Raw genomic sequence first — 13,862 nt, forward strand, 5'->3', positions numbered from 1 at the left:
AACTATCTCCAAACGAATATTGATCTTTATTTCCAAGGTAAATAAATATCTCTGCTTGTATCTATAAGTTATCTGTCTGCAATCGAAATCAAAAGAAGATACGCGCATCGATTCCGATGAACAAACTGGCGCAAGTCTAATTCTAATGGCTCATGTTTGTCCGTCGTAACTATGACAACAACTTGCTAAGTTAAGAGAAAAATATTGTGTCGGAGACGTACGTTCCTATAGGAAACACTCGATCGGCACAAGTGTGCAAATTTACGACGACGTTAGAGACGATCCTGGCGAAATGAATGATAAGGATGACAGTGCTTGGGTATTCGACTCCTTGATTGGATTTTTACAAGGTCCTATTTGGTCCTCGCCCCTTCTGAGCTTCATCGAGGAAAAATCCCTCGGTTCGTACAACCAATGGAAATTCTTTTCTTTTGACAAATCTCGTCAGTTCTTCGAGTAAAAGGATCCTACACATATTATATGGAAAATTGGATCCTGAAAATGAATTAGTTAGAGTTTTTACAAATAATGTATAACGTATAATGTGAATAAAAGAGATATAGAAATATGAACCTCAATGCTTTCCATTTGATGATACAAGTCAACACAAATGTCGTTCTATCTTTGTTACTCTTTGAATGGCAAGAAAAATAGAATGATTGTTTACTTGTGTCACTAAATGGAAAATCCTCATTAATGGATAATTATTTAGTTCTGTGAGTTTTACACTTCTGATACACCAGTTCAAAAATATCTTTTGTTCACCACATTATATAAGTTATATATTATATAAAAAACTAACTCATTTTATCGCGCGAGACCAAATTTTCTATAATAATTAGTACGCTGGAGTCTTTCTTGGTGTAATAAGAAGGAATAAAGAGAAATCTTATAGCGTGGCTTGTAACGGAAGCATCACACATACATTCGTGTATTAATGCCTTTCAGAATGTGTTCGTATAATTTCTTCGCAATGGAAGTAGAAGTCTTCGTGGAATTGGAAAACTTTTCGCCGTGTGCTGTACAATATAAGGCGCATTTATTTGTAATAACATAAATAAATATTTTATAAAGTCTTATATATATTGTAGTTTTCGAGGCTAACACCGAAGACTGTGAAGAGTATCGGAAAATATATCAGGAGTACAAAAACTTGGTCGACTTGCTGCTTGGATGCTTTATGGAAGATATGGGTATCACACCGGAACAATTCGAACACGCATGCACCGTTAACAGAGATACAAAGATCCCGATACATTTTCAACAAGTACGACCATTACACATACACACACATCCTCATAATGTTTGTATAAAGAATTACGTTCGTGCTTTGTTTCATAAGATTGAAACCGAGATTTGTTTTCGCGACATTAAAAAAAAAAGAAGATTGACAATGGCTGCGTTCAGCAGAGAAAACTAATCAATTAGCGCTTAGTGATTCTTTCATATAATTGGTTCTTGCCTTTAGTTCTTCATTGGATCTAAGTGTAGGAACCAATTATATTGAAGAATCACTAAACGCTGATTATTTTCTCTGTTGAATGCAGCTATTGTATATAATATTTAAAGATTATAATACAAAAAACAATGAATGGTAGAGACGTTCATGAAAATTACACGATATAATTGATCTATAATTTTATATCCATCGTTCTTTTAAAAAATTATACCATCGTGTGTTTTACAGAATCTATTCGAACAAATATGGGCGGCGAATGAGTACGAAATATTCAAAAGAATGATGATACAAAAGAACTTGGAGCTCCAGCTGCAAGCGCTAAATATGATCGAACAAAAATACGGTCTCACACCTGCCTCCCTCGTGTACGAGACGGATGGCTTCCTTGACGACGAACTGGTCATGGAGGATTTGATACAGTACGTTATATCATAAATATATCAATAAACTAGTCAACATGTCTACTGGAGACGTACAAGAATTAGAGATGTTTGTAAAAATTGGAACGGTTTTTGTGTCGGAGAAATCATGTATCTTTCATATATGTGCACAGCAAACGTGTTCTGGAAGATCAAAGCGAAGAAGAGCCAGGTATATCTTCAGGAACAACATTGATCGCTGAACACGAGCGTTTAGCTGCCGAATATCACAATGAAAGAGCATTATTGGAAGAAGCATTAAGAAGATCGAAAGATGGCTCCAAGAATACTTCGGATGACGAGTCAACCGAAGAAGTTGAGTGTGCTACTATATCGGCTGAGAAAAAGCCGTTAGATAAACTTCAACTCCGGAAGAACGAGCCTCTCAAACCAATACCGACTTTAAAAAAGAAATCTACCGATGAAGATGAGGTATTTACTTTTGAATACGCGTACAAATAATTTTCCAAAAAAATAGACAAATGAACACGATTAAAAGATTTCAATCTGCATGTGTATGAAAACAAAAATGTATTGTATTGCTTCCATTTTGTAGATGAATGCAGAAGATATTAAAAAGAGGCAAGAATACCTGAAAGCCAGGCGAGATAAACTTGTGGCTTTGAAAAAGGAAGCTAGGAGCCATCAGCTAGAAATGAACAAAACTCGTCCGAGCTCCGCTAGAACAGTTGCTGAAGCAACTCTGAAAGGACAGCAAGAATTGGAAACAGCGCAAGCTATAGATCCTTCAATACTTCAAGTACGAAGGGCTTTAGCAGCCCGATTGAAAGCTGAAGTTGTGCATAAATAATTTTATTTTTGCATTATTATATATATATATATATAAAATATATAATATTATATTAGGTCTGTAACTTGAAACCCGCCCTCTAGCGATAAATAGCCGTAGCTTTGACAATCATCAATTGTGGCCGCAGCCCGATTCACGCTCACGCTTAAAAATCATTTCATCCTTGTTGTTTGTCAAATGTTGAACAAAGACAAATAATGCTCATGAGCGTGTCAGCATGAATCGGACCACGGCCTGTAATGGCTGAACAAGGCATCATTTATAGTTTTGACCTCTGTCGATAATATTCAGTATATAAAAGTTTGTATTTGTGACAACAACATAGTTGTTTACTGTGAAAAAAATGTCTGAATTTCGACCAAATAAGCATCATTTGCTTTTCTGTTTCAATTTGAAGAAAACTGCTGCTGATCGAATCATCGAATGCTGGTTGACGCTTATAGGGAATTTGCTCTATCGGAAACTACTTGCAAGGAATGGTTTCGACGATTCAAACTTGATGATTTTGACACGAATGATAAAGAACGTCCAGGCTAGCAAAAGAAATTCGAAGATACAAAACTGCAAGCATTGGTGGATGAAGATCCATGTCAAACACAAAATTAACTTGCAGAAATGTTGAATGTTACTCAAGCAGTTACTTCCAAGCGTTTAAAAGGTATGAAAAGCCAAGCTATGAAAAGGGAAAGGTATACAAGGAAGGAAGATGGGTATCATATGAATTGAAAGAAAGAGACATCGAAAGGCGAAAAACCATCTTCGAAATGTTGCTTGCTAGGCAAAAAAGAAAGGAGTTTTTGCATCGAATTGTGACTGGCGATGTAAAGTGGATCTATTTCGATAACCCGCTCAAACGCCGAAAAACCATTTGCGATCCAGGCCAACCATCGACATTGACGCCGAAACGCAATATTCATAGGAAGAAGGCAATGCTTTGTATTTGGTGGGATCAGAAGGGTGTACTATGAGCTGTTGAAATCTGGTCAAACAGTCACAGGGGATCTCTACCGAGAACAAATAATTCGTTTGAGCCGAGCATTGCGCGAAAAACGACCAGAATATGAGACAAGACAGCATAAAAAAAAAAAATATGATCTTGCTTCATGACAATGATCGACCTCACGTCACTAATTCCTGTATTCATAGTCAGGCCTTATATTTAAGGCTTCCTTAAATTTATCTTTAGATACTTTACGAATTATTTCATTAGCTATTGAGCATCTGAAGATAAATTTAAGGAAGCCTTAGTACAAGGTCTGACTATGAATACGAGCATAAGACTGTCAAGGAAATATTGGAAGCACTTCGCTGGGAAGTGCTGCCTCATGCGGCTTATTTACCAGACTGCGTCCCTTCCGACTACCACTCGTTTCGGTCGATGGCACAAGCATTTGCAGAGGAACACTTCAACTCTTATGAAAGCGTCGAAAAATGGGTCTTTAACTGGATAGCCTCTAAAAATGAGTCGTTCTTTCGCTGTGGGATCCGCTTATTACCAGAAAGATGGGAAAAAGTCATATCTAACGACGACCAATATTTTGATTGATGAATTTTTTTCATTTGTTTTTTAAATAAAGGCTTAATTTTTGCAAAAAAAGGCGGGTTTCAAGTTATAGACCTAAACTAATATATTGGTTTTTCATAATTGTAGAAGTCTTAAGCTTGCAATTCCAATAAAGTGCTTCACATAAAAGACTAAATAATTATGATATCTAGAAAAGTAGTACATGCAAAATTGTATTTAGTCAGATATAGTCTGCGAGAAATGTGTGAAAACCTACAAATTGTTTTTATATTTTTACGTCTTGTCGTTTTAAGAAAACTTTTATTTATAATATTTTCATAGAGAACAAACAAAACTTATTTAATATCTGCAAGTACATCCATGTATTTTATCTTATTAAAGTCTGATTTTTTAAACAAAACTACGTTTAATAAAAAAATATTGCATTTTAAATGTTTTTTCTCACAATCAGTATTATATAATGTTTGTATAAGTATATAATATTTAATAAGAACTTTTTAAAGTGCACGTTTATAAATATACGAAAAAGTATTATGAAATAATATTTAAAGAGCTCCAATTATTTCACAAAATTAAGTCACGTTAATTAACAAACACATAGACCCGTTTCTATCAACGTAGATTAACCTTAATCTCAGTTCAACTTACTCTTTATCTTTTTATAATTCTCAAAACTGATGAAGAGTTAGTTAAACCGAGATTAAAATTAAACTATATTGGTAGAAAGGGGCCATAGTGTTTCTGTATTCAACAGGAATTTAAAGTAAATATTAAGGTAGATTATCTTCGCTAACAAGTATTCATCTAATTTTAAATTTTATTTAATTAAATACTCTTCGCACCTCTACAACACACTGTATTTATATAACACACATTTATCATTCTCACTTTTTTGCAGACTACTTTCTAACAAATGAAATGGATTCATAGCATAATACCAGCAATAAGTACGCTAAACATATATTTATCTAACTTTTCTTATTATTTAATGAAATACTAACGTATATTTTTCTCTATAGAATAATAGAAATCAATATCTATCTGCAGCAAGCAAACATAAGTTCTTTTAATCATGTAATATATACATATATGTATATAAATGTGTCATCAATATTTATATATTAATACCTATTTTTATAACTATAATTAATATTTTTTAAGTTAAATTTAATTAATTCTTCCTATCGCTGCAGATATCGCTCTATTTAATACTACAATAGTATTCAACTAATAATTTTAAATATTAGAAGTGAACTGTTCGCTATAATCAAGTTAGAATCTGATTATACAATATTAGGCAAAAAATTCGTGAAAGTTAAACAACTTTCTGTACAATAGTTGCGTGTTTTGTGCTATGAATCCTGCATTTAGATATCACTTTTGTTGCCTGATTATATTTCTTTCATTCTCCAGTAGAATAAAATGCAAAATATCCTTTTTCAATTACAATTCATTCGCTTATTACCATAATACACACAGGATTGTATATCTTATATTTGCTCTTAATTCACAAAATTCTCGAATAGCTTTTCATATAAAAAAATTTTTTTTTCTGCATATATATATATATATATATATATGTTGTGTATATATATGTATATATACTCTCAAAAAGAAAAAGCTTATCTTGTTTTATCATATAATTAAAACGCATGCTAGTATTAGCATGTGATATTGTACAATGTGTGCACGTCTCGACATATTTTCTTCCTTTAATGTTATATCAATGTGACGGTTGAAAAATGTATGTTTGCGATCTCGGCGACGGTTCTGAGGCAGAATGTTTTAAACTGTCATATTATATGTCCAAAGTTATATTATGTAATAATATTATAATAAATATGAAATATTGTATTAATAGAAGACATATGATAAAACACTAACATTTTCAGAGCAGCCAATAAATATGAGATTATAATGATCTTGTGCTAGCAAATTTAATTGGATTTATTTTACTTCTTATTAAAAGTATATTTTTATTCTACAAATATGAATTCGTAACAAGAAAATATATTTGCTCGTTATATTTTTACAAAATTTTTTAATTTAATATAATGTATATCAATTAATAAAAAAAATAGAAACAAAAATATATCGAAGCTTGTAAATAATAATCAAGAATATTATTAATGACAAAATGTATGATAAGAGCGCAACACACTCTGTACAAATGTATATCAAATTTCTCAATTTAAATAGCACGTGACCGCATTTTTATTCTCTAGTATCACTTAGATGTTAATTCATTTGTTCTTTTTTTTACTTACATTCTTTACGCCCAATAACATTCTAGGCTTAATATCTGTTTTTTTATTATCGAATAAATTGTGGATATATGTAAAACACATAAAGAACAACATTACTCAGCATTATCTTACTTAACTAATTAATATTAGCCTTTGTTACATTTCTTCTTTTTGTGATCAGTCCAAGTTGCACAACATTTTATGTACATGTATCACTCAGCTCCAGCGAATTTGCCTACTCAGATATTCACAATTTGTTTATTTTGCGATTGAATTAACTTCTGAATCCCTTTCGCTATAGTAAGAGTTAATATATATGTATATGTGTACATGTGTATCTTCACTGCAATATTTCAAGCATTATGTACTTACAGTCCTAAAGCAGTCTTGGAAATTCTTTCGGGTATTAGGCATATTATTGAAAAATCTGTACATTAATTTGCAATACTTTTCTGTAAAATCAATTCAATAAAAAAAAAATGATAAAAATTAAAGTTATTAATGTAATACTATAGAAATTATATATATGATAAATGCGAAACTTAAATTTTCATTGTCAACTTTATCGCTTGCATAAATGGACCAAAAGAAGCAGACACTTTTTTCTGGAGCTGATTCAAATAGATAAATTTAGTCTTCTGACATGATGACTGTAAAGCAAAACTTAAATTTCAATTTAAAGCAATTATATATATATCTAATTGAAAATATTATTCACTTCTATAAGATGAAATTATTTAATATAACACTTCATCTCTTGTTAAATTTAATAGCGTAAACACAAATTAAGAATTTATATTGCAGTCTCTGTGACACTATTTTTTTATCCAATATATAAATTATGTTATATTATAAACATGTTCATAATTTAACAAAGCTAAATCGTGTATAAGTCTATTTTTACAAAGCGCTTTTCTGTCATTCTTGGCTCCACTCTGCCCTCATGTAAATACGAACAATATATTTTATACATAAGCCTAATATTCCGCGATACATTCATATTATACTTTACACATCAAGGATTAACATTGGGCATGAAGTGCAGACTGATAAATATACATAAATCAAATATTTATTGTACAATTACTACTACTTACATTGACAACCGAAAAATTTGTTGAAAGTATTTCAAAGGCAACTGAATCCTTAAAGAAATTGCATATTCTGTTTAATCCATGAGTGTGGTTGTTTTACAATCGTTACAAATATACATATATATACAAACTAAATACTACGTCCGTTGAACTGGATAAAGTTTCATAGTGCCTGACCCGTTGAAGAACCACTCTCACACATTCTCTCTCTCTCTCTCTCTCTCTCTCTCTCTCTCTCGCTCAGCGGGCGATAAGAAACTTACGAATGGCAAAACAAAACATTCGGTTACTTTTGTGCGGTACATCATGTACTCTTTGTCTTCTCCGAATTCGGTCTTACAACATATTGTAAGTTTCTTCTTGGCAGACTTACGAGATAACTATGATACACTGTGATTACGATTTCGTCACAGCTTAACTGTGACGCATTTCAGTTTAACTGTGACATATTCCAGTTTATCAATGTACTTACTAAGCACATGTTTCATTCTCTGTATCTGTAAGTCACTAAACTTGGCTAATTTTGGCCAATCTTCTTAGACTATTCATAATATCCGTGAGTTATCTTTCTTAATGCACAAAATGTTTCCAGACAAGTGGAATGGACTCTCTCTATGTGATTTGTTTAGTATCTCTTACTTTTTTAATGCATTATACAATAAATCATGCTACATCATATTATGCCACAATACTACACTGTTTGTTTCATTAAAGAAAGTTTATGCTTCCTTTGTTTTATCGATACACTCTGTCGACATAGCTTACTTAGTTTTCAATCACACCATATTTAAGTTTCACATACTATACACGTGTCAGCACAGACAGACCTATGGGTGCCCACCATACATTTTTTTTAAAAGCACTTATTGTTGTATCCGTTCCTTAGCAATAAGCTCAATCTATATCTCTTCCGACAACGAGAGAATAAATCTGTTTTTACATATAGAAGGGGCATGAAATGATAATAGCAATTAAAAATCACAATGTTCTTGTTGTTTTCAAGTTTGCCTACTATGACAATCGTTGTCGTTTTGGGGAAGGACTTAATTCTGAATCTTCGTCTTCCTCATCCGAATCTCCTTCATAATCGACTAACCCCTGGAAATTAAATTTATATAAATTTTATAAATTTCATAAAATCTATAAATTAACATAAAATCATTTATTGGTACAAATTGCAATTTAAAACCCAATTTAATTACTACAAGGATTTCAATACCAATAATTTTAATTGCATATAAAAACGATGCTATGCAACTATTATATCTCTTATTTTACCTTTTTAAACAGTGCCGTTCCCGTTTTTTCTACAGTACCAATAGCTGGAGAAGGATTTATTTCTGAAGCAATTGGCGATTCATTCGTTGTTGATGAGCTGTTATTGATCTGTGGTTGTTGTGAGGTAATATTATTATTAGCAGTATTGTTGTTTAATACAGACTGCTGTTGCTGTTGTTGCTGATGACTTTTAGAATCTATAATAATACGATTAAGGATAAAATTTGAAAATAATGACATTTTAATAGAAATTGGATGTATAAGATCTTATTGTGCTATTATTGCCTCACCTTCATCAAATTCTTCTTCTTCATTAAACCATAGTTCCTCTTCCTCATCTAGCTGCCTCTGGTCCCTTCTATACCGACTGTTTCGTAAGATTGATGGGACACTACACATAAATAATTTCAAAATGAATTTATATAAAATAAAAATGATTATGCTGTCAGTTCAGTAGTAATTTGTCGTATAATGTATTCCACATAATTGCGTCTATTATCTTCTTTTCATTATAAATATAGTAAAAGATATGTCAATATATACCTGTCAATTGTAGCTCTATCACGATCTTTCAACTTATCTTGATGTTGTTCATACCTTAACTTTAATGCTTTAAATGTTTGTACATAATCAATTGCTTCCAATTCCTTTGAAAAATTTTCAACAACATGTGAACATAGTGACTTAATATCCTCCTGAAACATCATAGTAAAAGATATAAATCGTAGTATTATATTATAAATTCTTTTAAATATATTCGGCAAATATACTGTTTGCCGAACAAAGCAAAAACAATTTTTACTTACCAATTTGATAAATTCAAACATTTCCAGTATAGCCGAATCTAAAAGATTGTATCTGCCATTGTTTCTTACAAATGCATCAAATACAGGTGTAAACAAGTTGCCCTTAATTATATACCTATTATAAAACTCATCCTTTAATGCTATAATCTTTCTCATAAACCTTAAAGCACATAGTACTAGAAATGTGTGTGTTGATTTCATTAAAACCAATATTCTTCTAAGTAAATCTTTATTCAATATGCAGTTTTTAATGTGATACGTATGGTGCTCCACACAGAATGATAATAATTCCAAGATCAATCCCAAAAGTTGTACTGTTCTGTAATCCTCTCTCGCAGGTCGTTCTCCAATTGTGTTTGCTAGAAGAGGGGCTATTAGAGTACCGATACTATTCTTGTAAAAGTAATTTAAGAAATCAGTCTTTTCTGATTTGTTAACAGAAGCCAACATGTTTTCTGGATCCAAAAGTAAACGTAGTACACCAGCCAACTGCACCGCTCCACCCAACTCAGAATCACTATCCCCAACAAGTTGAGCAACTATTACATTCACTAACATTTGGTCCTGTTCCGTGTTGTTTATCTGTTGTAATGTATAATCTCGTACAACACTTGGAGAGTATTCCACGATATAAGTCAAAATATCTATACTGGCTGTTTTCGTCTGTGCATCGTTCATTGCCAAAGTAATTTCTAGAGCAGGGAGTATACCAAGTGCTGTTAATGTTTTATAAAACGCTTCTTTTCCTTGTGGTTGAAGATTTTGCGAAAAGTTGCAAAATTCTTTTAGAAAAAGGACTAAATCGCGTCTTTTGCTATCTAAAGTCGCTTCGTCCGTTAACTGACGAAAAAGTTCGGTAAGAAATTTCTCATCATCCTGTATCAAAGTCACTATTTCAACTTTATTGAAGAATATAAAACTACTCAATGTACTCAGCATGTTGTCCTCGAATACACTCGGGGTTGGCAGCACTACGTCTTGAATGTATTGAACTCTGTATGTTTGATGGATTTTAGCTAATAGTTCGGTATTTGTAATAGGAATTGCTTGTTTAAATCTGGCTAATTGTCGAAGATACTCTCGATGCCTCTTTGGCTGAGATAACGTTGGCTCGTATTCCAGGCAGCCGACAACATCGAAAATTGTATCATCGCTGAACATAACTTCAAACAATGCATTTTTATTGAGTAAGAAAATATTTTTGAATATATCATAAAGATGATGTAAACCCTCAATATTTTCTAAATCCTCACATGTACGAAAAAGACTTAGCAATTTCTTAATGTAACCTTCGGATTCTAGTGCCACTGCTAATTTCTCTTTTCTCATTGGGGACGTTAAACAATTTTCTATGAGCTCGTTAATATCTTCCAATCGACTAAGTTCACAGGGAGGTAATTCGATAGGCGGTGCTGCATCTGACATATCATCAAACCGCTCATCTTCAGATTCTTCCACAATATCTTGTGTAATTTCTACAGATGGATCTTTGCCTTGAACCTGACAAATTTTCTCCCATATTTCGTCACAGCCAGCCTTTTCTTGAAAACTTAGGGCTAAATCGAAATTATCTCCTTCAGACCATACTATCAAAGTATCCTAAAATCATAAATATATTTACTTGTACATATCTATATATACGTGTCATGCATAAATTATAATTTATTTTATACATTAATATGTATAATATAAAAAATATTGATTTTTTAATGATACAAAAACACATTTTATAATTATATTATAAAATACGCAACAATAAAAAAATTTTATATAAAAAATTTTATGAGTAAATTATATACACTCATCTATTCTAGTTTTCACAAATTAGAGAGATTAGGAAATTTTATACAAGGTCACCAAAAATAGTAACATGACGTTTAACCATCAATATTGATTATGCTTGAAAAGTCATAGATCTTGTAAGAGAGTCACAAGAAAAGCAAATTCATAAAATTTTTGAATACCTGTTGTTTCTGATATGCTGTATCAGGTTGTATTTTACTCTCGAGCAGAAGAGATCCATCGCTTTCCGCTCTTACCAAGAGGGAAATCCCCTTTAATCTCTCTACGTAGGAAGAGGAAACATGACCTGTACCACGATCATCCCATTGCCTATCTGCATTAAGAGCATATAGTTTTACTCTTCTACGTGTATCCGTCATATTGTAAAACTAATTAGTACACTGTCTGTATCACCAATTCTTCCGCATGCCTTTATAAATTCAATCTTTGGCTTTCTCGGCTATCTCTACGAGATAATTTTCAGATACCTGTTGGAGCAACGTATGGACAGAAACCTAGGTATGTTAGACTTCCGCATGCCCTTCAAGATTTATTGGTATTGCATCATATGTATAATAAACAAGATTCGATAATGCGTCAGTGTCTCTGTTGAAAGACACTGCATAAAAAGCCACGTTCAGCGTCCACGACTCTCAGATGGAACCTCGTGCGATGGATAATGTACACAAGCTACACACTAGTCGGTTCCCAATTGGATCAGCCGACGATCATATGCATGCTCCGTGAAACGGTGAACTTGATGAATAGCACGAGTAATGGATGCTTGTCATGGATGAACGTGGAGAGTGGCGTTTCTCCCGGGGCCTTCTTTTCTCGCGGCAAGCACGAGTCGCGTCAACGCGACGTTTGCCGTACAAACCGTAGGCGCGATCGGGTCTCCCCCTCGGAGAAGAGCTCGATCCAGGAGGCAGATCGCGCGCGGGAAAAGATCGCGTGTCCGCGACACTCTCACGTGTCGCAGCGGTCGCGATGTATCGGGATATACGCGACAGTTTAGACTCGTCGTCCCGACCGGCACGACGACAAGACTCCAGCTTGGATACCGATACTTTTGGTTAGTGAACGTTGCGCGTGTGGATCTTTCCACTTCGCTGTGTATAATTCCTCTTCCCGCGACGACAGCGGTGGTGGCGGCGACAGCAGCGGCGGCGGCAGCGGTAGCGGCGGTGGAGGCAGCGACGGCGGCAGCGGCAACGACGAACCCGTGGTATTATCCGATAGCCACTCCTGCGATACGGATGTTCACAGGAACACGATCAACTCATGCGAATACCCGTGACAGTCGCCGTCGGCTCGCATCGCCGCACGCACCCTTTTCCCCTGAGCTGCACACTCTAAAATTGACATAGACACCGAACAGCCACAACACTACATTCCGCCATGATAGATCATAACAACGCGCCACGGGGTTCACCGCGTGATACGCAAGGACGCGTGGCGCGAGATTTGAACGGTGCCGACAGACTTTGAACAACTCTTTAAATCTCTCTTCTCTCGCTAATCTTGTGAACCCGCGGTCTCTTTTTGTTCCTAATTTTTTTTTTATATAATTAATCCTCAAGTTTCTGTCGCGATTTTTGTCTCGACTTTTGAATTTCAATGACCAGAGAAAACTCGACGAGTTTTTACGCCGTGTCTAAATCGTGTACGACGACGGCAGCGATGACCTCGAGAATCACGCAGTCGGTAAAGCGACCAAGTGCCGGCGAACGTACGAGTTTCGTTTGCCGACTTCTTCTGCGACTTTGCAATCTTTTCATCGCGATGAATCGAGACTTTTTTTTTCAGATGCGCTTCGCTCGCGCGCAACGATCGCCTCGCATGTCGCCGCGATGCGATGATTTCATCTCTTCGCGAATGCATTTTCTCCAGAATCCGACGGGTTCTTCGATTTCTGACGTCACGGTCAAAGATGGCCGGGCGACTTCTCGACACTTCTCGAAGTAGTCGAAGTGATATGAGACTCGGAAATTATTAATGTCGAGTAATAATTATGTGTTTGCGCGCGTGCGCGCGCGCGCCTTATGATATCTGAAAAATAATGTAATATGTACGTTTATATTTATTTAATATCCATAATAATCGTCCAGAGCGAACCTGAAGGGTTTTTTTCTTGAAATATCAAATTATGATAATTTTCTTTACTGAAAACGAGACGATAATTGAACCTTCACGTTGTAGTAGTATTCGATTCGATAACGGCTCGAAAAGTGGACCGATCTCGCTGATGACATTCGTTACGTCATCGCGATATCTTAAATTTACAACTTGGTAGTTCGGTATATCAGCAACCGTACGGATATCATATTTTTCTTCTTTTCTCGCTCCTCTGTAGAAGCAGCGATAACTTTGTTGAAAAAAAGATACTGTGCATACGTAATGCAGGCGACATCTCGGCAGGAGAATCGCAGAGATACGGTT

General features: G+C 34.4%; 3 protein-coding genes across 3 annotated transcripts; 2 read left to right on the top strand and 1 right to left on the bottom strand.

The window, feature by feature from the left end:
- The first annotated feature begins 260 nt into the window (after positions 1-260).
- Positions 261-2,689, top strand: LOC108720388 (cilia- and flagella-associated protein 36). Its single transcript, XM_018444380.1, has 5 exons — positions 261-401; positions 1,092-1,267; positions 1,688-1,878; positions 2,013-2,310; positions 2,435-2,689. The coding sequence occupies exons 1-5, from the start codon at positions 293-295 to the stop codon at positions 2,687-2,689; spliced, it is 1,029 nt and encodes a 342-aa protein (XP_018299882.1). The 5' UTR covers positions 261-292.
- Positions 2,690-7,271: 4,582 nt separating this feature from the next.
- On the bottom strand, positions 7,272-12,312 carry flfl (serine/threonine-protein phosphatase 4 regulatory subunit 3 flfl). Its single transcript, XM_018444629.1, has 6 exons — positions 11,603-12,312; positions 9,639-11,237; positions 9,376-9,527; positions 9,123-9,223; positions 8,833-9,029; positions 7,272-8,652 (listed from the first exon to the last, which is right to left on the bottom strand). The coding sequence occupies exons 1-6, from the start codon at positions 11,798-11,800 to the stop codon at positions 8,566-8,568; spliced, it is 2,334 nt and encodes a 777-aa protein (XP_018300131.1). The 5' UTR covers positions 11,801-12,312; the 3' UTR covers positions 7,272-8,565.
- LOC108731795 (uncharacterized) lies at positions 12,100-12,911 on the top strand. Its single transcript, XM_018462302.1, has 2 exons — positions 12,100-12,193; positions 12,306-12,911. The coding sequence occupies exons 1-2, from the start codon at positions 12,100-12,102 to the stop codon at positions 12,788-12,790; spliced, it is 579 nt and encodes a 192-aa protein (XP_018317804.1). The 3' UTR covers positions 12,791-12,911.
- Positions 12,912-13,862: the final 951 nt, after the last annotated feature.

The sequence above is a fragment of the Mycetomoellerius zeteki genome, unplaced genomic scaffold (assembly GCF_001594055.1).
Source record: "Mycetomoellerius zeteki isolate Tzet28-1 unplaced genomic scaffold, Tzet1.0 scaffold102, whole genome shotgun sequence".
Lineage (NCBI taxonomy): Eukaryota > Metazoa > Arthropoda > Insecta > Hymenoptera > Formicidae > Mycetomoellerius > Mycetomoellerius zeteki.